Source organism: Thamnophis elegans, chromosome 4, assembly GCF_009769535.1.
Source record: "Thamnophis elegans isolate rThaEle1 chromosome 4, rThaEle1.pri, whole genome shotgun sequence".
In the NCBI taxonomy this organism is placed as follows: domain Eukaryota; kingdom Metazoa; phylum Chordata; class Lepidosauria; order Squamata; family Colubridae; genus Thamnophis; species Thamnophis elegans.
Window position 1 is genome coordinate 122,765,586 of NC_045544.1, and position 25,311 is coordinate 122,790,896.

At 39.4% G+C, this 25,311-nt stretch overlaps 2 protein-coding genes across 3 annotated transcripts in view; one reads left to right on the plus strand and one right to left on the minus strand.

Annotated features, from left to right (window-relative positions):
- Positions 1 to 1,643: 1,643 nt before the first annotated feature.
- Positions 1,644 to 21,589, plus strand: NUP88 (nucleoporin 88). Its single transcript, XM_032215545.1, has 17 exons — positions 1,644 to 2,000; positions 4,073 to 4,242; positions 5,183 to 5,308; positions 5,847 to 5,933; positions 6,052 to 6,228; positions 7,041 to 7,227; positions 8,596 to 8,746; positions 9,264 to 9,362; positions 9,802 to 9,892; positions 10,713 to 10,814; positions 12,113 to 12,271; positions 13,056 to 13,181; positions 13,836 to 13,901; positions 15,446 to 15,526; positions 18,779 to 18,905; positions 20,052 to 20,170; positions 20,571 to 21,589. The coding sequence occupies exons 1-17, from the start codon at positions 1,743 to 1,745 to the stop codon at positions 20,632 to 20,634; spliced, it is 2,190 nt and encodes a 729-aa protein (XP_032071436.1). The 5' UTR covers positions 1,644 to 1,742; the 3' UTR covers positions 20,635 to 21,589.
- RABEP1 (rabaptin, RAB GTPase binding effector protein 1) overlaps positions 21,034 to 25,311 on the minus strand; it is a 58,959-nt gene continuing 54,681 nt past the window's right edge. For both annotated transcript variants that reach the window (XM_032215544.1, XM_032215543.1), the window contains one exon: positions 21,034 to 24,443. In XM_032215544.1, coding sequence (XP_032071435.1) covers positions 24,342 to 24,443 — 102 coding nt within the window. In that variant the 3' untranslated portion in view covers positions 21,034 to 24,341. The remainder of the gene's footprint in view (positions 24,444 to 25,311) is intronic.

The following is a 25,311-nucleotide window of genomic DNA, read 5'->3' on the forward strand; positions in this document are numbered from 1 at the left end:
TATGTAACTAGGGTCAATATAGTTGGCAAGATGTGGCTTTGTAACCGTGCTGAAGAATTTTGTAAGTGAGCTCATTACTGGAACAAGCAAAGGTAATTTGCAGCATTCTTAGTACACCAAGAGGGTGGAGAAGTTAGGTAATTAAGTGCACTCCATGAGCTTATTATGGGATTTTAGGCTAAATTGCATGACTTCAATAAATCAGGAACAAGTGATGAAATGTGAAGAAATGTTGATGTGCGTGTATGTTCATAAAAAAAGCTGCTTGAATTTCAGCAAAAGCACTTGGTTTGGACTAGTGTACCTTTCTTTACTTCTGCACAAAAATAAGTGTGAAAATCCACTTTCCTTGCTCAGTGTGATTGTTGATTCATTATACCAAGTAAAATGAACTAGGGTTGGGCTGGGCCAAGAGTTAAATCACAGCTGCTGGTTGTTTGGCTGGTGTTGGCCTTCATATATATCAACTTCTTCCCAAGGTTCTTATTTAGATTTTTATCTTGCCCTTTATATATTTTGGTCAATTTAAGGCAATGAATATTGATAGTCCTCAACTTCCAACAGTTCATTTAGTGACCAGTTACAACAGCATTGAAAAATGACCTATGATCATTTTTCACACTTAAAACTGTTGCAGTATCCCCATGGTCACCTGATTCAGATGTTTGGCAACTGGTTTATATTTATGACATTGCAGTTCCTGAGATCATGTGATCACCTTTTGCAACTTTCCTATGAGCAAAGTCAATGGGGAAGACAGGTTCACTTAACGTGTTGCTAACTTAACAACTGCAATGATTCACTTAACAACTGTGGCCAGAAAGTTAAAATGGAGCAAAATTCACTTAACAAATGTCTTGCTTACCAATATAAATTTTGGGCTAAATTGTGGTAAGTCGAGGACTACCTGTGTATCTATTACTCCTGCTTCCTCTTTTGCCCTCAATGAGGGCAAGTGGAGTGGGCTGAGAAGTGACACATCCAAAGTCACCTGGACGGCTTTCATGCCAATGTTTGAGGGGCTGCCACAGAGGAGTGGGTCAAGCTATTTTCCAAAGCACCTGAAGACTGGAAAAGGAATAATGGATGGAAACTGAACAAGGAGAGATTCAACCTAGAAATAAGAAGGAACTTTCTGACAGTGAAAACAATTATCCAAATGAAGAGAAGTTTCCTTCGGAAGTTGTGGGACCTTCATCACTGGAGGCTTTCAAGAAAATTTAAAAAAAAATATGGACTGCCATCTGTCAGAAATGGTGTAAGGTCTCCTGCTTGAGGGGGGGGGAGGTTGGACTAGATGACCTATAAGGTCCCTTCCAACTCTGTTAATCTGTTAACATCTGTTAATTTACTATTACAGATACTTGATTACATGCCAATAAGGTATGTCTGACGCTGGGGAATGCTTGGGTTTCTAGCAATTGGCCAAGGGAGGCCTAGAATTGACAGTTTCCTGCTTTCCAAGCCAGCACCTTAAAACTGTATTTCTTAATAATATATTTCCCCTTTGCAGGACTGGATGGAGGAAAAACTCCCATAACTTCTCGGATTCACTTCTAACCGGAGGGCGGAGAGAAGAGTGAAAACCCGCCAAGCAACTTTTGACTCTATGGGTCTACTCTATGGTCGCCGTCGAAATGCACGCTGGGAGCTGTAGTTCTTCAGTCTGAGGTAGCCAGGCAAGATCCGTTTAGCCGCCTAATTAAGGGACCGACGTTCCAACTCGCTTCGCTGAAGTAACCATGGCGGCGACGGCTGTGTCGCCGGGTTTAGGAGACCATTGGTGGGCCGAACTGCCTCGCCATGCCGTGCTGAATCGCCTGAAGGAGCAAGCCTCTGAAGCCGGGCCGGAGACGGAGCAAACCAGGCCAGCCCTCCCGAGGGATCTGATGTTTGGCATCGGCGGAGAACTCTTCCTGTGGGACCGAGAACGTGCCGCCTTCTGCGTCCTCAGCCTGAGGCACCTTGGCGACGACCCGGACAGCTTGGCCTCATACCAGGTGGGGCGTTTCTTGAGCGAGTCTCCTGGTTCTTAGAGGGGGAAGGCCAAGTCACGGAGGCTCCCCTTCATAGCGATGGTGTCGATGTCCTACTGTCCCATTCACGTGTACTCTTTTTGTGTGTTTATGGCTATGTTTTGCTTATTCTCCCCATTTATTTGTGCCATTTTTTCATGTGTTTTTCACACTTGTTTCCTTGCACTTATTGAAAAATAAAATAAAATAAAATATAAAGAAAACAAATAAAAATAAATAAATAAATAAAAAATGACGCTAAGCCTAAAAAAACCCTCTTGGAAGGCTTGTTCCAATGTCATCTCCATCTTCTGTTTAAAAAAGTGAGAGAAACCTGCATACTTATAGCAGTAGATCTGCAAGAATTCCAGCTTCACCTTGTGGGAACCCTTCCTTTGCCTAGGAAGGAATATTTTATTTTATTTATTTTTTTATTTATTAGTTTGTCAAACATGTACAAGATAGCAGGTATGAGTATGAACATGGACACAAGGAAAAGAAAAGAAATGAGGATAAGATTTGTCTTTTAAATTGCAGAATTCATATCTTTTGTTAATTCCTAAAGCATTTTATACACCTACTGTTTATTCCTTTGCAAGGCTGTTTATTAACTTTGAGCATTGATTTTTTTTTTAATCTAAAAAAAATTCCCAATTGCAAGGAAGGTGCATGTATTTGCATTTATTTAGTTTGTCAAATATGTAGAATATAGCAGGTATAAATATAAACATGGACATAAACGAAAGAAATGAGTAGAAATAAATGGGGACAGGGACGGTAGACATGCTGGTGCGCTTATGCACACCCCCTTTACAGACCTGTAAGGAATGGGGTGAGGTCCACGGTAGACAGTTTAAGATTGAAGCTGTGGGGGTTTAAGGATGTAACAACAGAGTCAGGTAGAGCATTCCTGGCGTTGACCATTCTGTTGCTGATGTCTGTATGTATGAAGTCCGTATGTATGAATATGTCTGTAAACTTTGTGCATCACCTGTGTAGAAGGAGCATCCCCCCCCCTACCTCTTTTAGGCTGTATTTATCTCATGCACACAGCCACACAGAGAACATTTTTGCTCCCCCAATATTGAATGTGTAAATTTGGGTTGAATCAGAAAAATTCAGTTTTCCATGGGAAAATGAAGGCATTCAGTGAAGAAAGTGTGTAGACAAACAAGTGGCATCTGTAAGAGAAAGCCTGACTACAATTGTTCTTGAACTCCTTGTTTGGCACCAAAGTTAAGGTCTACAAACTTTCACAGATCCCTTAAATTATACTAAATATAATTTTATTTTATGTCTGAGGTGATTCTTAGCATTTAAGGTCACCTTCTCATAATGCAAATTCTGACATGGGTTGTTTTTGTAACATTTGATTTATTTGTATTTGTATAGCTGCCCATCTCACAAGAGAGTGATCCCTGGGAAGCGTACAATACTTAAAAAACCCAACAAATAGGTTTTAAAATGTTATTAAAAACTATTAACAATTGCCCTTCCTTTGAATTTTGTCAAGGGGTGACTCATCAATTAGATGAAAAGTAGTATAAATATTAGTTAGTTGATAGGTAGATTGATTGAAGATGCATGAAAAAAATGGCAATGTGAACGCTTGATCTTGCCTGTAGTGTGAAGCAATATAGCCTCCCAAAAATTCTATGAGATTTTTTTCCTGTAATTTTTTTCTGTTTGTATTTTACATAAATTGACGAGACAGAGAAATGCAGTTTGGTTTTTGCTAAACAGGGAGAATCCAAAGTGGTACATAAATAGAGACAGTGTAAACCTTCATTGACAAACCAGGAATTGTTTTCTATAGTGTCCAAGGACTATACATCACACATCTGTGTCAGCTGAAAGAATAAATTATTCCTTTTGCTTGTGACTGCCAACTTCATAGTCATGTATTGTAGTTATGAATCTATTTGCAGACTGATCTTTAAACATTGGCAGTTACTAGTAATACTATGACTAAGAAGCTTTGTTTTGTTTTGTATGAACACAGTTATTATGTTTTGTAGATTGTGGTTTGTGACTTTGCACATTGTTTTACTTTTTAGATTCTTCTCTGCATAAATTCACCCTTCTTTGAAGTGTATCAAACTGTTTTAAGTCCTTTGCAACAGCATGTAGCTCTCATAGGAACAAAAGGATTAATGGTGTTGGAGTTACCTAAACGTTGGGGAAAGAATTCTGAATTTGAAGGTGGAAAACCAACCATTAATTGTAGGTATGTAGAATTTCCATTCATCTTGATTATCAGCTTTAGAATCACCTAAGATTGCTTTATCAATTCTCTTTTTCTATCATGTTGAGTGCCTCAAGATTATTGTTATAATGTAGTGGTGCCACTGGATAGAAGTTTGTTTGCCAATGTTCTCCTGTCCAATATTTAAAGAGACCCTTTTCAGTTATGCGGGTTATTTAATAGCATCTCCAAGGTGGGAATCAAACTGACAAGACTGGAGATGCAGTAATGCAATCCATTCCCCTCCTGATATCACATAGGTATACAGAGGCAGTGATTGGATTATGTTGTTTTGGCCACTGCTATCTTGTCTTTTTTGACTCCTGTGAACATTGCTGATTTGCATTATGAAAAGCAGTAGTTCGGATTGCTTCAAACAGGTGCCTGAAGGTTAGTGAGGATAACCCTTGTTAGACTTGACCTAAAATCCAGCTGTGGATATTTCAGACCTTGGAGTGCTGTATCTTATTGTGCTACATTTGCCTTGCTGTATCTGGATCATCATAGGGAACTTTGCTTTGGAAATGCACCATCATTTCAGTTATACCTACTTACAATATGGAGGTAGATGCTAAAGATTTCAATGAAAAAGCAGGTGTGTAGAAACATTTGGAGAGAATTTCTCATGACAGTGTTCTGGAAAGCAGTTTGGGACTGGGCTTGGGAGGAAGCATTAAATTGAGGTTGTGGGGAGAATTTGGAATAGGGGTTAACTGGGAAAGCAGTCCGAAAAATATCAAGTCATTCTAATTCTATCTCTGACATAGCAGAGATATAGAATTAGCAGGTTGGCCTGCAAAAGTCAATAGATAAATCTTTTCATAGCATACATTGTAAACATGTAAGCTGCTGGTTAAAGCATTGGAACAGGTGATTGAATGGTAGATCTTTTGTGGCTGAAATGCAGACATGTGTTTTCCAGCACTATACCTATTGCTGAAAGGTTCTTCACCAGTTCATCATCTCTGACCCTAAAGCATGCTGCTTGGTACCCCAGTGAGACTCTGGAGCCTCATGTTGTGCTATTAACATCCGACAACACAATAAGGTAACCTTTTCTTGTTCTGAATCAATTGTATTTAAGAGAGTTAAAACGCCAAAGAAACATAAAAACAGATCACAACAAGGCTATCTCTGGTTTTATATGTATCAGAGGTGGCATTCAGCAAGTTCTGACCAGTTCTGGAGAACCAGTAGCAAAAATTTTGAGTAGTTCGGAGAACCGGTAAATACCACCTCTGACTGGCCCCACCCCATCTATTCTCCACCTTCCAAGTCCCAGCTGATTCGGAGGGAATGGGGATTTTGCAGAAATCTTCCCCTGGAGTGAGGAGTGAATAGAGATTTTATAGTATCCTTCTCCTTCCACCAAGCCACACCCATCAAGCGACACCACACCACCAAGCCACGCCCACAGAACCGGTAGTAAAAAAAGTTGAATCCCACCACTGGTATGGATACTTTTGCTGCTGCTGCCAACAACAAAAAGCCCCAACCAATATGGAAAATTATTTACCATAGTTATTCAGTGTGAAGAAATAATCATGTGCTTTTTTGTTGATTAAAAACTTTTCTTTGTTTAATAGAATTTATAGTTTGAGTTCACCCCAGACACCTGTGAAAATGATAACTCTTTCAGATGCTGATGAGGAAACATTGAGACTTAATAAGGGGTAAGATTGAATCTTCCTCCTCTCCAGGCATGCTCAGCTCTTGTTTGTTTATCTGGAAACTGGATCTGTGTTTAGAGTCACTGCAGACTAAAGTCTCTGTCTGCCTTTTCTGCTTCAGGAGAACATATACAGCATTGATAGGAGAGACTGCAGTGGCATTTGACTTTGGACCTCTAGCGGTACTTCCTAAGAATGTAACTGGACAGAGACAGAAAGAGGATGTGCTGGCATATCCTATGTATATCCTGTATGAAAATGGAGAGACGTTTCTGATCTACATTAATCTCTTGCACAGGTAAAGGCTTAGTTGAGAAAGATCACTTAGTGGCATTCTGTTTGCCTATCTGCACTAGAGCGTACCTTTTTTAATATAGTAGGTTATAAAGGCACTGAATGGAACATAAAATTGTTTTAAAAGGCTGAATGGAAGTCAATTGCTTCTAAATAATACATTTTATATTCTGTCACTGGTATAGTGCCTCAATATGTTTTGAGTATTCCAGTTTTGGCAAGGTTTTGCATTAGCTTTTGAAATATTCTCTCATTGGTATTACGGTGAAACTGATGGGAGAGTCAAGAGGGTTTGCAGGCGATGCAAGGCAAATGTGCATATGGAGGATTTATTCATGGCTATGAATAAAGCAATAATATTCTGACACCTAGAAAGTCTGATTAATTACATTTGATTTATTTAAAGAAGGAAGCATCTTAAGTATTTTCCAGTCTGTCCCTAGAAGTGCTTAGCGCTAAGTCACTTCTCTGAAGTGTGGCTCAAGTGATCACTTCTAGGAGTGACATTACATTAAATGTTTATAAAATCTAAGATTTTTTTTGTTCTCAGAATAAATATTAAATATGCGAGACCATGGAACATTCGTAGCTCCTGGTAGTTCAAATAACTCAATTTCTGCAGCAAACATTGAAAAGTTTCTTTATGAAGCAGTTAGTTTTGTTTATTTGGCAGGACAATGATGATAAAAGTTAATACTATGAAACAGTGAAAAGTTTCTTTATGAAGCAGTTAGTTTTGTTTATTTGGCAGGACAGTGATGATAAAAGTTAATACTATGAAACAGCTTCCCACTTGTCTTGAAATTGTTATTCCAGCACCAGTAATCTTGGCAAGCTGCTGGGCCCATTGCCGATGTATCCTGCAGCTGAAGACAATTATGGCTACGATGCTTGTGCAGTTCTCTGCCTTCCCTGTGTTCCTAACATCTTAGTGATTGCTACTGAATCGGGGATGCTTTATCATTGTGTGGTACTAGAGGGAGAAGAAGATGATGAACAGATGGTATGTTACTGCTACAGTTTGCATTTTTGAGAAAAAGTGTTGATATATGGGAGGTATCTCTAGTTCAATGGTAAAACAAAATGTTCTGCATGCAGCAAGCTCTAACATTGTTCAGAAGAAAGCATCAGATTTTAATCAATAGAACAGATCCATACCTGAGTACCCCCAAAATAGCTTTTTTCCAGAAACAACCTGAGCTAGAGGGTTAAATTCCCTGAATATAAAACCCTTAAAACATTTGTATTTTTAGGCATCTGACTGCAGAAGAGGTCATTTGCTGTATTTCCAGATTTCTTATAGTGATCTTGCATATTATTCTGAAGTATAATAAAACAATATAACCTTCTAGTGATTGTGAGTAGCAAGCCCATAGGTTGCATATTGCTCCCCAGCTCTTTTCACTGCTGTAATTCAGTAATAAAATGGATGACTTTTAGTTTCATAATTTTGACATTTGGATGTCTTTCAGAGAGGCATTAGAATAATTTAGAAACTCTCCTGTCACCCTCTTTCTTAATCTGTTCACCCCAGGTTTAAATAACATGCTAAAGTCTTCCCTTCTAGGGAAACTAGATAGAAGATTGAGGGACTGGGAAGTAGCTTCTGCTTTCTCCAGTGTTTTTCATCACTACCTTACAGTTATATTGCTGTGCAGAGTTGATTTCAAACACAAACAGTTTGAAATGTGTGATCTCTACTCAAGAAATATGTTTTATCCTAACCATTGAAGAGACTGCTGGAAAGGGGAGAATGTATCCTTGACAGACATTTAAACTGATTGAAGTTAAAATGGGTGCCACTCAATGCAGTTCTATTCCATGTCCATGGAATAATTCTTCTAAGTCAGGAATGTCAAACTCGATTTCATTGAGGGCCACATCAGGGTTGTATTTGACCTAGGAGGGTGGGGTGGGGGTCTTGTCCAGTGGGCGTGTCCAGAGCTCTATTTTCAGGTGCAATGGCCTCCTACAGCCCTCTGTCCACAAAAGCAGAGCTTGGGTGTGTCACCCCCTCCCCGACCCACAGGTTGGATCTGGCCCATAGGGTGCTTAGATCTGGCCCGCAGGGCTGACCTGGAAACAGCAAAGGACTGGCCCACAGTGCCTCTACCAGCAAAAACGGAGCTTGGGACGGCCGAGCTCTGTTCCTAACTGGCTCAAGATTGACTCATCCTTCCAACCTCCTGAGATGGGCAAAATGTGGTCCCAGATTGTTGGAGGCAACATACAAATAATGCTTATATTGTAAACTGCCCAGATAGTGCTGTAAAGTAGTATATAAGACTACATGCTATTGTATTAACTCAATGTGTCTCAAGGGAATCATGACTTGAAAAATGTTAATATAATCATTCCATTTTCCTTGCAGTCTGTCAAGTCTTGGGATTCCCGAGCTGACCTCATTCCATCACTCTATGTGTTTGAGTGTGTTGAATTGGAACTTGCTCTGAGACTAGCTTCCAGAGAAGGAGAAGAACCTATAGAATCAGATTTCTCCTGTCCAATGAAATTGCACAGAGGTAAGAACACGAATCATTACTTCCCTTATATTTGTTCTCTTTCACCTTTCCATTTAATATCTGATAAACCTGCCTTTTATACAACAATTTTTTAAAAATACACATCTGGAAATCTCTAGCATTATACCAGGCACAGAGAAGTGTAAAATCCTTGTTAATTCTAATTTTGGCTGGATGACCTTATAGAACAATTGAGACAATTAAATAAAAGGAGAGTTGCAAATGTGACCTTGAAATGGTATTCTTATACAACTTAATGTGGCTTAGTTGAACGTAGTAGATTGTTTAAGTAGAGAAGCACAGCATTGTGTTGTGAGTCACTGAAAGAAGTATAGTATGTAAATTACTGTATAATCGTGAGCAACTGAAGTGTTGGGAGATGATGGGACTGCTTCATATAAGAAACCTGGCAGATTTCCATTTTTTAAAAAGAAAACTCATATCATATACATGTGGTATGAAATCTCTCTTGTGTCAATTTGGTCATCAAATAACACAAACCATGCTTGTTTCTCAGATCCCAAATGCTCTTCTCGCTACCACTGCACACATGATGCTGGTGTACATAGTATTGGACTCCCCTGGATCAACAAACTACACAAATTCCTTGGTTCTGGTAAGTAACTTAGTCCTCCAGGCTTGTAATTTGTTTTTTCTTAAAAATACACATATACGTTCTTGCCATTGCCTTCAATTTAACATATATTAAAAGGGTAAGATATTAATGTGTTCATAACTAGCCTTCAAATTTGGTGGCTTCTACTCTTTGGAGTGCTTTCTCACTGATATTTGGGAAGCAAATACTGCTATATCTTTTAGCAGTATGTCTGTCTTGGATCAGACCTTTCTGTGAGAACTCATTTTTCCTAAATGTTTTTTTAAATCTTCCTTTTATAATGCATAATTCATATGTACCATATATTTATAAATGCTTTTATGTTTTAACACAAATGTGGTATAAAAATATATCAATGAATAAGGTAGTTTGTGGTGATATCTGAAACCTGCAAATTGGAATTAGTGTTGTGTATTAAATTTGTGGACTTGCTTTTCAGATGAAGAAGACAAAGACAGTTTGCAAGAGCTTGGGGCAAATCAGAAGTGCTTTGTGGAGCATATCCTGTGTACCAAGCCTCTACCCTGCAGGTAGGAGCCAGCGTGGCTTCCACCTTTTCTCCAATTGATGTTCTTCATGCAGCTTATCTTTGGAAACCTTTGCTCAATAATTGTTATAGATAGTTGTTGTAACATATGAAACAGTGAAGAGTGTGTTGGCTTTGTTAATAATTTTGTACAACACATGTTTGAGATAGAGACTGATGGGGGGGGTGTTGTCACATGTACTGCATTTACCTTGCTCAAGTAGAGTTGTATGTTAAAAGAAAAATAATGTTCAAGAGAATCGTTGTAGGTTGGATCTTTCATTTTATTTCCCAAATTTACACTCTTCAGATACGTTGGATTGTAACCTTCATTATTCAGGCACGATGTGGGATTGTGCTGATTAGTGATGATGAAGGTGGTAATCATGGTATATACCTGACTACTTGAGATACTGTCTCCAGTTGTAATTTTTTTTTACTTTTAAGCATCCCAGAGTTATTGTGCTTATAAATTGTATAAACAAATGATAAGCGTCCCAGAGCCATGGTGATCTGAAAATTGTATAAATAAACAAATACAGTTGTCAAACGTTTGGTTAGAAAGGTTTGTGCTAGAAAAAAGGAAGGCAATAAGTCACTTTCAGGACTCGTGAACTGAAGGTGCCTGGAATCCAGAAATAATCACCTCAATCTTTTTAAGAAGCAGGCAGTACATGGGGGTCATGCAGCCCATCCAGTTGGAGTTGAATAGCTTCCCATAGAGAGGAAGAAGCCTTTGCCTTTTAGTCTGAATATAGTAAAGATGGCTGTTCTTCTGCCACTAAGACTGCCAGAACGTTTAAAGAGATGTTTTGTTCCTGTAGACAACCTGCTGCAATTAGAGGGTTCTGGATTGTCTCGGATATTCTGGGCCCGACAATGGTTTGCATCACCAGGACCTATGAATGCATTACCAGGCCTCTTCTGTAAGTATGAAGCCATTTATAATCTATGCCTGAGTCATATTTACTTACAGTTTTCCACAAGTGAAAAGCATTGCTGTTTACAAGTGTGTGGTGTGTGTGTGTGTGTGTGTGTGTGTGTGTGTGTATATATACATATACATATACATATATTACACACACATACATGCATATACATAGATACATACCTTGGCAACTTTAAGACAGGAGGGCTTTAACACCCAGAATTCCCATGTATGCTGGCTGAGGAATTCTGGGAGTTGAACTCCCCCACCATAAAGTTTCCAAAATTGAGAAACACTGTTTTAGATTGAGGTGGCTTGTTCCACAAATCTTAACAAGGTTACCCATAGATTCAAATGCAGCATTAAACAGTTAAATCAACTTTAATCATTGGTTCACATTTAAAAGTACTCCTCAGATTACATATAGTGGATTCAGATTTTGGTTGACATGGATTTTTAGATTTCCTTGTTTCAATTACAATATTACCTTGTTCTTGAAAGCATATCTATTTTTCCTTATATATCTGTTGTTTGGCTAACTCCTTTGTGATATGCTTGCTGGCACCAGCTCTCATTGAACTTGAATTCTTTTAAGTACTTCAGAAGACAATAAACTTTATATGCTCATCTTTTGTTTAAAATATCTATGAACTATAGTATTTTAGTGAAGATCTACAAAATTCATGGCCTACAACCAATAGCTCAATAACTTTGTAGCCTGTTCAAAACAGAATGGGGCATCTCTGCTCCTTCCTGCAATGATACAAATAGAATGTCTTTTTCCTGGTTTCCAGATTGATTCTATCTCATAGTAAAAGAACTTTGTGTCTCTCAAACTAGGCTTAAGCATTTATCTTGCTGTGATTTCTTGCTGTGAAAAATCCAATCTGGAAAGAAAATAGATATAGGAATGTTTTATTGGAGAATGTGTTAGATGAAAAAGAAAGGGATGAATTTTCCTTCTTTGCAATTTTGTAGACCCTGCAGTGCTTTTTGCCAGTATCTTAGCTACAGGAAGAAAAAAAAATTTTTTTGATTTCTTTCATCTGTTTTCATAGAAAAGAGGGAAACACTCCTTAGTGGGTTCTTCCTAGAAATATTAGCAGCAAAGTATAACATTGAATAAACATTTTCTCCATGAGAGTTATGGATAGGAAGGGCCAATGGCAATACAAACAATTATTTTTGACAATGGTAGGAGCGTTATAAATATCCAAGAAAGTTACTGAAAAGGAGAAAAAAGAAGGCAGAGAAGAATCGGTGATATTAATAGATGCCTGACCTTTGTTTTGACAGTTCCACAGTCCACCCAACGTGCCCTCCACTTCTGTGCACCAAGGAAGAGCCACAGACGTCTACCACACCTCTCCGCATCCTAGCTGAATCACAGGACTCCTTTGAGAGACATATCCGGAACATCTTGTGTCGCACCTCTGCAAATCCATTGTTGCTGAAGTACATCATCGTTCTCTTTGTGGAAAACCAATTTGACATAAAGTGGATTTGTTGCTGTTGCTAGTTTGCTGCTTTTCCTCACCAATGTGCTAAGATAGACCCTTTTCCATGCCTTGGGGAGAGCTTGTGTGTTGTTGCCTGTTCTTTGTTTTGGCTGTTGGTTTTCACTGCTGCAATTGGCAAACTGCATCTTGTTTGGGATGGACCACCAGAGCTTGATCTTTTCAGTGGACTCACGATCAGGTTTTTCTTTTTCAGGCTGAAAATCTCCCATTCTATATTTGGCTGTTTTTGCATCTTTTCTGCTATTGCCCTAAATCTGTTCTTTTTCTTTCATGCAAGGCTAGTAAGAGATTTAGAGAGTAGAAGCCATCTTGCTGGTTCTCACTGAATTATTATGCTCGTAGAATAGTGTCTTCTGGTGGACTAAGGGGTGGAGGAATTGATTTAGGGAACTTTATCAAACATTGATTTCAATATTCTTTGCTCTCTTTGAGTACTTTAGATGAGGTGCTCAATATCTATCCTATCTATCTATCTATCTATCTATCTATCTATCTATCTATCTATCTATCTATCTATCTATCATCTATTTCATACTTTTTAACTGTCCATCTCCCTCAGAGGAGATGTTTATATATACATACGTATATATGTATGTATGTATGTATGTATGTATGTATGTATGTATGTATGTATATGTATATGTATATGTTTGCCATGTAAATGCATCCTTTTCCAAGCTTGGATGTCCCATGTTTACTTTGGGTTTTTTTTTTTAAAGAGCTGCAGATAAAGAGTCTTCCCCTCCCCCAGAAGAATGCCTTCAGCTTCTAAGCAGAGCCACACAAGTTTTCCGGGAAGAATATATTCTAAAACAGGACCTGGCTCGAGAAGAAATCCAGCGAAGGTAACCATGGCTTTCTTTCTTTCTAAATGTAGCAAGCCATTTCAGTATTTTCTTACAGTGACTAAAATGAGGGTTTAGGGGTCTTAAGATTCTGCTGCCCTAAATAAAATAATTCAAAGGGCCACTAAAAATTTTTATTGGATCCAATGTTTCAGAAAAGGGCACTTAAATGATTTCCAACATGTATATAACAATATTTATAGAAATAAACTATTCTGCCTGTTTGTTATCAAAAAACTTCAGTAAAGGTCTAAAATTGAATTTTGAACCATCTTTTATTTACTACCTGCCCTAATCTTGATTTTCTGCTGACTTAAGTGTAATACAACTGATAAACCTACATATTACTTTAAAAAATAATCTGTATTATTCTGAGAAAAGCATTTATTCTGCTTCCCCAGTGATTTATTTATCTAACACACACTACAAATGAAAAAAAATCCCATTTTCTCCACATTAACTATACCTAATATTTCTACATTTTTTCCGTCCTTGGAATAGAAGAGTTAATAGTCGTTTTTGAATATTTTAATTTCCTTTAAATATTAAAGCCTTAGGTGTTTATCTTGTGCAATAGTGATTAGAGGAAAACAAAATATGCAGAGATTGTGGCATTGTTTCCCATCTAACTTTTAAATCTTTTCTCTGCCTCAGAGTAAAATTGCTGCGTGAACAGAAAAAAAAACAGCTGGAGGATCTACTCTGCTGTGGAGAAGAAAGGTAAAGGCTAACCCATTTGTGAGCCATCCCTCCTGTCCCCTCCTTTATTGATTTAATGTAAATTTTATTTTTTAGCCAAAAAGAATCTTAGACTTGTTATTTGAACAGGACAATTTGTACTACTTTTAGGGCTTTTACAGTCTAAATGACAGACAAACGGAATTGGAGATGAATGTTAGGAGAAACAAGTTCAGCATGAGTTCTCACTGCTACTGGTAGTTCTTTATCTAGCTGCAACACAAGCCGTTCATTTAACTATATGGAATAGCTGCCACCAATAACAATTATGAGAGATCCAGAATTAATCAATTTCAGGAGAAGAAACTTGTCTTATAGTTAGATGGAACGGTTTAGATTTTTAGAGCAAAACTACACAAAGAATTATGATGGTTTTTCTGGTTCCAAGTACTGGATTGTCCCATGGAAGTAGCAAAAGTCAATGGTGCAGAATATTCTCGTACAGAAAGTATTTCAGATTCACACACATTCAATAGCTCGAATGGCTTGGGTTATAGATGATTATGGAGATATTCAAGTCATCCAGATCATGGTTGTCCCAAAGGTGCTTTTCCAAAAGGCAATGAGTCATTCTTGGAGGTTTTTTTCCTTGAAAATGTTCTACTTCTCATCAAGAAGTGAAACTGAAGAAGCTCTCTAGATGAGAAGTGAAACTTTTTTGAAGAAAAAAACCAAGGAAGTCCAGTTGCCCTTTGAAAAAATACCTTTGGGACTTAGGTTGTAGAGTTGCAAAAACCCATTTGTGCATGATTTTGGAGAGCTACTGCCATACAGTATATTAATAGGTACTACTGAACAAGACAAATTCACCTATCTTAGACTGGGAGGGCCAGGCATAGGGAGCAATTGGTATGACTACTGACCCAGGTTGCTGAATCTCAACCTGGTTACTTAATTAAATCATTTTCTGAGTTTGTAAAACTGAAACGTACACTAACCGGATTGTTCATTCAACTTGCTAAACTATGAAATAATCTAACCACGCTTAACATGAGCATGCATCTGCTGGGTGCAATATTCTAACCATTGTCCATGGTGGCAAAGTATCTCAGGTTTATGGGAGGAAGCTTCTGTCTTAGGTTTCACAGTAAAGAAAGGAACGCATGGGGTAGAGAACCTTTTTCTTCTCCCACCCCAAGAATTGTAATTCCTATGAAGGAAGTTGTATACTAGCATTTAAGGAAGCCTTATGTTGCTCAGTCCAGGCATAGGGGAAAGCTTAGTTTGTCGAGTTTATTGTGTTTGGACAGATGCTTTTGAACTTTTTCCTCTTTAAGATTACCAGGCCTAACATTTAGGTGAAACTTAAGTCAAGTTGCACATTCTGTATTTTAATGCTCTTCTGGTTCCTCGTAGATGCTGCTAGTAGGGATCATAGAAGTTGATTTGCAATGAATGTATCCATTAGAAACTGAATGAAATTACTCAAGGAATAAATACATTTTGTGTATTGTGATGTTGTAATGTGTAAAAAAAAACAAAGGTGTGCTTCTGTCCTGAAAATAATATTTTGTTCTCTCATAAAGGAAAAACTTGAGGGAGATGGCAGAGCGTTTGGCTGATAAATATGAAGAAGCCAAAGAGAAACAAGAGGATATTGTGAACAGGTGAGGATATCTTACTATAGGCTCTTCTGATTAGTTGAAGTAACTGCAATTATCTAACTTCTTGCTAAAGAAAGTGTTGTAAACTTCCTTAGAAGCCTAGTCATTAAACTGAACTACTTCCTAAATGATAATAGTAACCGACTAGATGGTTCCGCCCCAGGTGCCAGATGGACCCTGAAAGGTTCCTGATGGAGCTTGGGACTTTTCCGGAATCCCTTGCTCACAGCTCGACCGAAGCCCTAGTGGAAGCCTGGGATAGGGCAGCCACTGGGGCCTTGGACTGCGTTGTGCCTTTGCGGCCTCTGACCCAATGTCGATTCCGGATAGCTCCCTGGTTTACCGAGGAGCTCCAGGAGATGAAACGCCGGGAAAGACGCCTAGAGAGTGGTTGGAGGGCCAGCTGGTCCGAATCTGATCGAACACTAGTAAGAATTCATATTAAATCCTACTTAGTGGCGATAAAAGCGGCAAAATGGCAACATTTTTCTGCTCTTATCACATCCGCAGATAACTGCCCAGCTGCCCTGTTTAGGGTGACCCTTTCCTTACTTAACCTAGGAATTGGGGAAGACCCCTTGCAGGGTAGGGCTGAAGTATTTGTTTAGTATCTGCAGGATAAAATCGCTCAGATTCAGACACGCTTGGACTCTGACTGGGTAAATTTGGGCGAGTCGACGGGGATAAATCTTGTGGAGACTATCTGGGATGAGTTTGATCCTGTGACCCCCGAGGATATGGACAGGATTATGGGGAGACTCAGTGCTGCCACTTGTGTGCTGGACCCGTGTCCCTCTTGGTTAGTTTCGGCTTCCCGGGAGGTGATACGAGGCTGGCTCCAAGTGATTACCAATGCTTCATTGGGAGAGGAGTTCTTTTCCACTGCCTTGAAGGAGGCAGTGGTGAGGCCCCTCCTTAAGAAGCCTTCCCTGGACCCAGCCTCTTTAGCCAACTATCATCCGGTCTCCAACCTTCGTTTTGTCGAGATTGTGGTAGCACATCAGCTTCCCCAGTACCTGGATGAAGCTGCCTACCTGGATCTGTTTCAGTTGGGTTTCAGGCCTAGGTACAGCACGGAGACAGTATTGGTAGCGTTGGTTGATGATCTCTGGCGGGCCTAGCACAGGGGCTGATCCTCTGTCCTGGTCCTGTTAGATCTCTCGGCGGCTTTCGATACCATCGACCATGGTATCCTACTGCGACGACTCGGGGGTTGGGAGTGGGGGGCACCGTTTTATGGTAGTTCTCCTCCTACCTGTCGGATCGGTCGCAGTTCGTGTTGACGGGAGGACAGGGATTGACCCTGAGGTGCATCACTTGTGGGGTGCCCCAGGAGGCAGTTCTCTCACCCTTCCTGTTCAACATATATATGAAACGGCTGGGCGAGATCATCTGTGGTTTTGGGGTACGGTATCATCAATATGCTGATGATACCCAACTTTTCATCTCTACCCCAAACCACCCAAATGATGCCCTCAACGTGATGTCCTGATGCCTGGAGGTTGTGTGGATCTGGATGGGGAGGAACAGGCTCAAGCTCAATCCCTCCAAGACTGAGTGGCTGTGGTTTCCGTCATCCCGATTTGTGCATCTTGTTCCATCTTTGATGATAGGGGGAGAAACTTTACCCCCCTCAGAGAGGGCCCTCAATCTGGGAGTCCTCCTGGATACGCGGCTTAGTTTAGAACACCTGATGGCCGTGACCAGGGGGGCCTTTTACCAGGTTTGCCTGATACATCAGTTGTGCCCCTTTCTGGATCGAGATGCTCTGTGCACAGTCATTCATGCCCTTGTCCTTTCTCGCCTGGACTACTGTAACACTCTCTACATGGGGCTGCCCTTGAAGAGCACCTGGAGGCTTCAACTGGTCCAGAATGCGGCCATGCGGGTTATCATGGGGGTGCCTAGGTGCTCCCATGTTACACCCCCTGCACTGGTTGCTGTTTGTCTTCCGGATGCGATTCAAGGTACTAATTATGACCTTTAAAGCACTCCATGGCTTAGGTCCAGGCTACCTGCGAGACCACCTACTGCCACCAGTAGCCTCCCACTGTCCAGTGCGATCTCACAGAGTTGGCCTCCTCAGGGTGCCGTCGGCCACACAGTGTCGGCTAACGACTCCCAGGGGGAGAGCCTTCTCTGTGGGAGTACCTTCCCTCTGGAATGAGCTGCCCCCGGAGCTTCGCATAATCCCCGACCTCCGGTCCTTCCGACGTGCCCTAAAAAGTTGGCTTTTCCAGCAAGCCGGCCTGGCCTGAATAGAATAAAATATAGGATTAATTTGGTTGTTAATTTTAATTTAATTTTTAAATTTTTATTGTAAATATCAATTGGGTTTTTTTTTTGGATACATTATTTAATATCCCTTTTAATTTTTGTAATATGTGTTTTCTTTTATGTTGTACGCCGCCCTGAGTCCTTGGGAGAAGGGCGACATATAAATCCAATAAACCTAAACCTAAACCATAATGCATGTGTATTATAGAAAAAAGCTAAGTTTATGGAAAGGCAGTTGCAAGCTACACCCAGCAAAATGAAAAGGGATAAGCAGTTTTACCTGTGGAACTGTTTCACTTAAATACCAGATAAACATACTGGCTTCACAGATTCTGCCAAGTCAAACCAAAGTCAATTATTATTGTTTAGCTCAATGAAAATCACTTTAGCAGTGTTTAGCTTTTTAGAAAAAAGGGGTTGCTAGTTTTCTAAAAATTATGTAATACTACTATGTTTCCCTGAAAATAAAACAGGGTCTTATTTTCTTTTAACCTCCGAAATAAGCGCTTGGCCTTATTTTAGGGGAGGTCTTATTATTTTTGAGGTGCAGTAGGCGGCAAGCATGGTCACCTCATGGCTGCTGCTGTGTTGCAATATTTTCAGGGAGGGCTTCATTTTAGCCCATGTGCTCAAAAGCCCGATTGGGATTATTATCCGGGGAGAGCTTATTTTTAGGGAAACAGGGTATGCTATTGTACCTCTTTTTCCTTGTCAAACATCAAACAGCTAGAATAACCAATAAGTGTGCTAATATTTAATTATCAAAATGAAACTAATTTACTTTTGAACAAAAGCATACATCACACCTCACCAAATAAGAAACTAAAATCTACATGTAAATTGAGAGGAATGGCTATATATTGTACAAGTGTAGCACTATTCTGAGAAGATACTTAGTTATGTAGTCTGAAAATGCATAGAAAATCCCCGCCTCCACTGCCCCTTGTTAGAAACCTGACATTCTTTTTGTGGCTACAGGATGAAGAAAGTTCTCCGTAATTTCCACTCACAGCTGCCTGTCCTGTCTGATAGTGAAAAGGATATGAAGAAGGAGCTACAAACAATACAAGAACAACTGCGGCATTTAGGCAATGCTATCAAGCAGGCAAGTGGCATATCTAGAAAAATAAAATGAGGGGTTCTTGCTGCTCTCTGATCTTGCTTGTTATTCTGCAGACATTTCATTACCCTAACTAGGTAACATCATCAGTGCTATATAAGGAGTGCTGTTTGCTGTCAGATTGTATTCTGGTGTCTTGCCTGTCTGTGTGGGAGGGGGCAGTTTTAGGGATTCTTTGGTTGGGCCATTTCGTGTTTGGGGTATTGCTTACTTGATTGTTGGTCTGAAGTTAACCTAGGAGTTAATCTATGCTGATCTGAGTGCAGATTACTGATGGAAAGGTGTTGGACTCTTTCCCTTTTGAGCTGGTTGATAATCTTTTTTTCAGATGATGTTAATGTTTATTGAGGGCTGATTTGTCAGAGTGCCAGGCTTCTAGAAATTCCCTGGCATTTTTGGACTTGGCCTGATCTAGGATTTTCCCAATTGAAACTATAGTTAAATCTGTCTATATGTTGTGAAATTGAAGAATTTTCGTGTCTTCTGACTGCCAGTTGGTGTTTATGGATGCATTCTGCCAATTCGTCTATACCAGGGATGTGAAACTTGCATCACCATGGTGTCGCCACGTGACGTATTGCAACTCCCCCCCCCTTTGCTAAACCAGGCGTGGGCAATGCACGACACATCCGGCCTTCTGGTCATGAGTTTGACATCCCTGGTCTACATAATGATTGTTGCAGTTCGTACATTGTTCTTACTGCAACAACAAAAAAGCTAGGAAATTTCTAGAAGCCTGGTTCTCTTACAAATCAGCCACCAGTAATCAGCTCTTGAATCAGCATAGATTAACTCCTAGTTTAACTTCAGTCCAATAGTCAAGAAAACAAAACTCCAATCAAGAAACTGCCAAAGAGCCATCAGTAAACAGCCCAACCAAAAAAAGGTCTTAAGACCTCCCCACCCACAGACAGGCAAGACATTGGAATATAAACTGACAGCAAACCGCACTCCTCACTAGTACTGATGATGTTACCTAGTTAGAGTAATGAAATGTCTGCAAGATAACAAGCAAGCTCAGAGAGCACCAAGGATCCCTCATTTCAACCCTGACCTACAAATATTCTCTTTTATGAGAACAATAAAAGTAACTTTTGAGTTTTTTCTCCGTATTGCTTCTCTGTACTCTAGGTTAAAATGAAAAAGGATTATCAGCAGAAAAAAATGGAGAAGGGAAATAGTCCACAGAAGCCGAGCATCAACCTCAGCACCAATCAGAGGAAATGTATCCAAGCTGTTCTGAAAGAGGAGTGAGTCAATTGCCTGTTGAACTGAACGATTATTTTCTTGCATAATTAATATTTGACTAATGGCAAATGCATGCATAGTGCACAGGCTTCCATCTTGCTTGAGTTTCTAGGCTGCTGACAGCTGCTATACTTACGCTGTATATAAGTGTTACGTTCTGGCCAGAATTGTATAGATCCTAAATATTTGTGTTTACCAGCTTTGTGAGAGTGACATACAACCTCCCCCCACAATTATATTTCCAGTAAGAGGAAGGCAATTTGTGAGACTCTGTAGGTGTTAGTTATACAGAAAAAATTACTGCACTAACCAAAATGCATAAAATTTAAAGATTTAAATTACAGTCTTTCTTATTACCCTCGCTCAGTACTGAAATAAAGAAAACATTTTTTTTTCTTTCAGGGGAGAACACATTCAGGAGATGGTGAAACAAATAAATGACATCAGGAATCATGTCACCTTTTAGTCATCAGACTAAAGACTTACATTTTTGGAATATTAAACGTAACCAGCTGCCTTTTTCCTAATTTATAAACGGAACTATTTTTTTACAAAAAGAGCCACTATTAAATACTCGTTAGAGGATGCATCTGATTATAATGCATGTTGCAGCATTCTACAGAAGGCATAATGCTAAAGACATTTCACTTCTGCCCTTTTGATACTTCGTGGAGAAAAAGTAAGGGAATTTTGTACTTCCTGTGTCTTCAACTTAAATATATGTTAACACACTGTTCATTTCAAAATAAAAATCAATACAACCACTGTACCAAATCTTTCCATATAGATCATCTTCTGAGCTAACTGTATAAACCCTTCTTAGATCAACACAATACATTTAAATAGAAAGAAGGTATGAAAAGAATTGCAAGACTTTTCTCCTTTAATTTGGAACACTTTTGCAGGATACACTTCCAATTACAGTTAACAAATGGTTACATTTTTTTAATTCAATAGACAGGATAATTTTACATCCACAGTTTCACAGGACACCAGTGGCTTTTGCTGGAATGCAATATAATTCCAAAAGTGGAATTTGAAGGTTAGTTTTTTTTAAAGTAAGGGGCTTTATAGATTACTTACCCATCTCCCACCCTTATTCTTGTCCACACAGTGTTGTTAGAAGCTATATAGTTATGCCATAGGAGATACAGAAGTGAAAGTAAACCATTTGACATGTTGGAAGAACATGTTGTGAACATATTAAGACTGTACAAGTCTTCCAGTAATTCTTTGACCTTTTAGTATACATTTTGCATACAAAAGGACTGTACAATATACAGAACAGAGCTAACCTTACTGTTCTTTCCTCTCATTTTGCACACAATTCCTGTTTAAATCAGTACTGGTCACTGCATAATACCTATTAGTAGTAGCTAAGCCTTTGAATGAGAGAACTGAAAACTAATGGCATAAATCAATCATAACATTAAAAAAAAGTCAGCCATACAGCCTTTTTTTTTAAAAAAAAGTTAATTATGAAAGCAATTCAATTTCAAGATCAATTTTGAAAAACAAGGATTTCCTGCTATTAAAACTAATTTTCCCTTTTTAAAAAAATTGTGTGAACTAGCAGCATATTCTTCTCGGGTTTGTAGACTTGTGGATTTACAGTTTTACATTGTCAATATTTGTTTAATTAAATGTATACAATTTAAATTTAGTACTACAGATCTATCTTCCCTGCGTTCTCTTCCACAAGTTTGTTTCTTTCCCCAATGATTCTAAAATACTTCAGGATGAATAGCAGAACAGTACTTGGTCGCTATGCTAAATAGAATATTATGCGTCTGATTCATGGTATAATCCTTTCATTATGTGTATCATAGCTAATCTCATCATTTAAGAGATTATAGCATTGCCTCCCAATTAATACAACACATGGTTTTTAGCCAATTTAATACAAACGCTTAGATGAGGCAGGGGGTCTTTGAAAATGCTCCTTTCCTAAAAGGAAAGCTATCTTTGCTCAAAGTTAATGATGTACTAATTGCATGAGCAGGATTAAGGAAGAAGGGTTAAATTCATTTCTAATACGATATTAAAGATGCAAAGAAACATGCTAATGAACTTCATTAGAGTAAACTCTTCTAAGAATAAGTCCGCTTATAGTTTCCCTGTAATGTTTTTCATATTTTTTTTCTAACCAGCAGATTGAAACAGACTGGATTCCAGCAAATGCTTTTTGATTTTGTACCAGTTACATAGTTAGAATTTACATGGAATCAAGTTGCCCACCCACTCTTCCTCCTCCTCCTCCTCCTCACCTCAATTAGTATCCAGAAAACCTGAAACAAATAAACTCCATTGCCCACCGAAAAAGTAAAATAGAGTGAAGGCTTTCTTTCAACAATGGGAAAGTATTCAAGCTGCTCACACCTATCTACAAACCAGTTATTGGATCAATACTTGCCTGTTCAAGAAGCAAGTAATAATAAACATGATTAAATTAGATTGATTCTGGTCTTTAGAAAATGAATGTCAAAACTGATAGTTACACACTTGGTAGCAGGTGTGGAAGAATTGGGAATGAACACTTGCTTGCAACTCCATTAGCCCATTTCAACACTGATCTGTTCAACTACTGCTTGACCACAAGAATAAAATCCAATAGAAATACAGATTAAACACATTTTATCTACTTTACACTCATCCTATTTAAAACAATTCCTAGGACTTTAGAAGCTCTTATTGGAACCCAGGTAATCATGCAGCCTTCTGACTGGAAATTTTTTAGTTATTTTAATTACATTGTTTTAAAAGTTCCATTTTAAATTTAGAAAAGCATCTTCCTTTTCCCTCAAGAGTTGGATCACAGCAAATCAGTTGCATTCACGTTCTGCTAGAACCCTTCTATTATGGAGTTTAATGCATCTTGCATGTTCTGATCGCAAGTCCAGAACAAGATTTTCCAGACCTGTATCATGAGCTTTTCAAGAGAAACATTCAGTCCAAGCATAAACATAACTGCAGCTTCACAAACGTTTCCTATCTCAGAGATGTTGTAGGATTATCTTAAATGTATAATTTTAAACCCAATCTTCAAACAAATACAATGCAAAGGGCCTTTTAGAACACAGGTGTCAAACCTGCCGCGTCATGTTGCCGTCACGTGTTGTTTTTCCCATGCGCGGAGGTGGGGTGGGCATGCCTTGCATGTGACGCATCCAGCCTGTAGGATGCCAGTTTGACATCTCTGTTCTAGAATCTGGGTAGAGATTCGCAAAACACCTGTACTAGAAGTATGATACGGCTTAGGTTTTTTAACGCCATGGTAATCAAATGCGTATTGATAAATGTGATGAACTCAAGTCCATGTATTTCAGTGAGAAAAGTGTAATGCTGGATGCAGCCATGTGCTGATATTGTGCAATGTAGCTTTTTTTTGGGGGGGGAAGTAATGAGGGATACTAAAGCAATTTATTTTCATTTGCTTTTCTTTCTATGATGATTAACCTTCACTTCCCTGACTTTTGTGTCTTAAGAATTTAGGTGACTTATTTCCCCATTCTAATTATCCATTTTCCCCCCCTGTGCCTTTTTGGAAAAAAATTGCAGCCTTCTCTCTAATCCTCTTCTGCCCATATTCTGTCCATGTTTTTAGTTGGGGGCTCTTCCAGCACAACATTCAAGGTACAAAAAAATGTACTGAGCTAGAAAAACCCAAAATCCAGTGTCCTGCAAATAAATTCATATTTTAATATAAAATATTAATACAATATACTATTTTCCCCTTCTGCCCAACTTGCTATTGTAACTTCACTCCAAAAGATTTGGGGTGGGATGGGAGGAGATGATTTTCAGCAACTACTTTCATCACAGTAATTTAACAGGGTATGGATGAGAGAGAGGGAGGAAGGGAATGCCGTATTCCAGGATCACTGGGAGGGAGGAGAGGAGGAGGATGAAGGTAGATGAGTTATATGGAGAAGTCCAACTACACTGAAGGCAGATACCCTGGAGGGTTCTGCCAATCTTCTCCGTGTGAAACTTTCTTCCCGCCCAGAAAACCTTCCTCTCCCTCCCAGAAACACAACCTGGACCATGACTCTTGGGTTATCTTTCTGCTCTTTCAGTTAGAATTAAATAATTATTAAAGGTTTTGCTATAAAGAGGAGGTTTTTTTTAAAAAAAACACCAAAATGTAGCTTTGCAGCTCTGCTACTGAGGCTGTCATGTTTCAGGTAGTTGATTAATGTCAGTCAGTTTTGTATCATTGAGGATTGCACGAATTCTCTCCAGGGAATCTGCCTGCCGGATCCGTTCCAACTGGACCTGAGCAAAAATGAGCAACACATAACATTAACGGAATGAGTTTCTCTTAGTTATAAACTTTAAAGAGCAACAGATTGATTTATCAACAGACACATAGGTAGAGGTACTGGGTACGTTTAGCCTGGAAGCTGTAAGATTACAGGGAGACATGAAAGCAGTCTTCAAAAATCTGGAAGCTGGGGAGTAATTACCGTATTTATCGGCGTATAACACGCACCGGCGTATAACACGCATCCCCCATTTTAACACAAAAATTTGAGTAAAAATTTTTTTCATTAAAAATAAATGACTTGGAAGCTCGGAACTTAATGTTGGATTAAAATTTATAACATTAGAACATGAATTACTTCCCCACCCTCTTCTGTCACATCATTTTCCCCCCTCTGATCCCCCTGTACCACCTAATCCCCCCCCCCAGATCCACCTGTACAACCTAATCCCCCTGTACCACATAGTCCTGATACCACCTGTACCATATAACCCCACCCCCCATATCACATACTCTTTCCCCCTGCGCCACATAACAAGCCCCCCCCACATAAACCCCTATTTCTATATGTTTTTGTTTTCACCACAGTACCTGGCCTGTGTCGCTAGCAGACTCAGGTTACTCTTTAATTGCGCTGACGAGTAACATCCTCAGCGTAACGTCAGGGACGTCACTCGTCAGAAGTACGGCAGAAGTAACAGCAGCGCGGGCGGCTGCGGACTCACAGCTGATTGGGAGAATGCCGGCGCGTACACTTGGGACCAGAGAGCAGGCGGGCGGGAAGGTAAGCACCCGCAATGATGGAGAAAAAATACAGGCAGCGGGCGGCTCTCTGGCCGCTGCGAGCCGCTGCTGCTAGGATGGGGTTAAATCAGGCAG

Excerpts from the sequence above, each read along its gene's own strand:
- NUP88 (XM_032215545.1), top strand. The coding sequence starts at position 1,743 with ATGGCGGCGACGGCTGTGTCGCCGGGTTTAGGAGACCATTGGTGGGCC. Across the intron at positions 5,934-6,051 it reads ACATTGAGACTTAATAAGGG|GAGAACATATACAGCATTGA; the intron begins GTAAGATTGAAT and ends TTTCTGCTTCAG. Across the intron at positions 7,228-8,595 it reads AAGAAGATGATGAACAGATG|TCTGTCAAGTCTTGGGATTC; the intron begins GTATGTTACTGC and ends TTTTCCTTGCAG.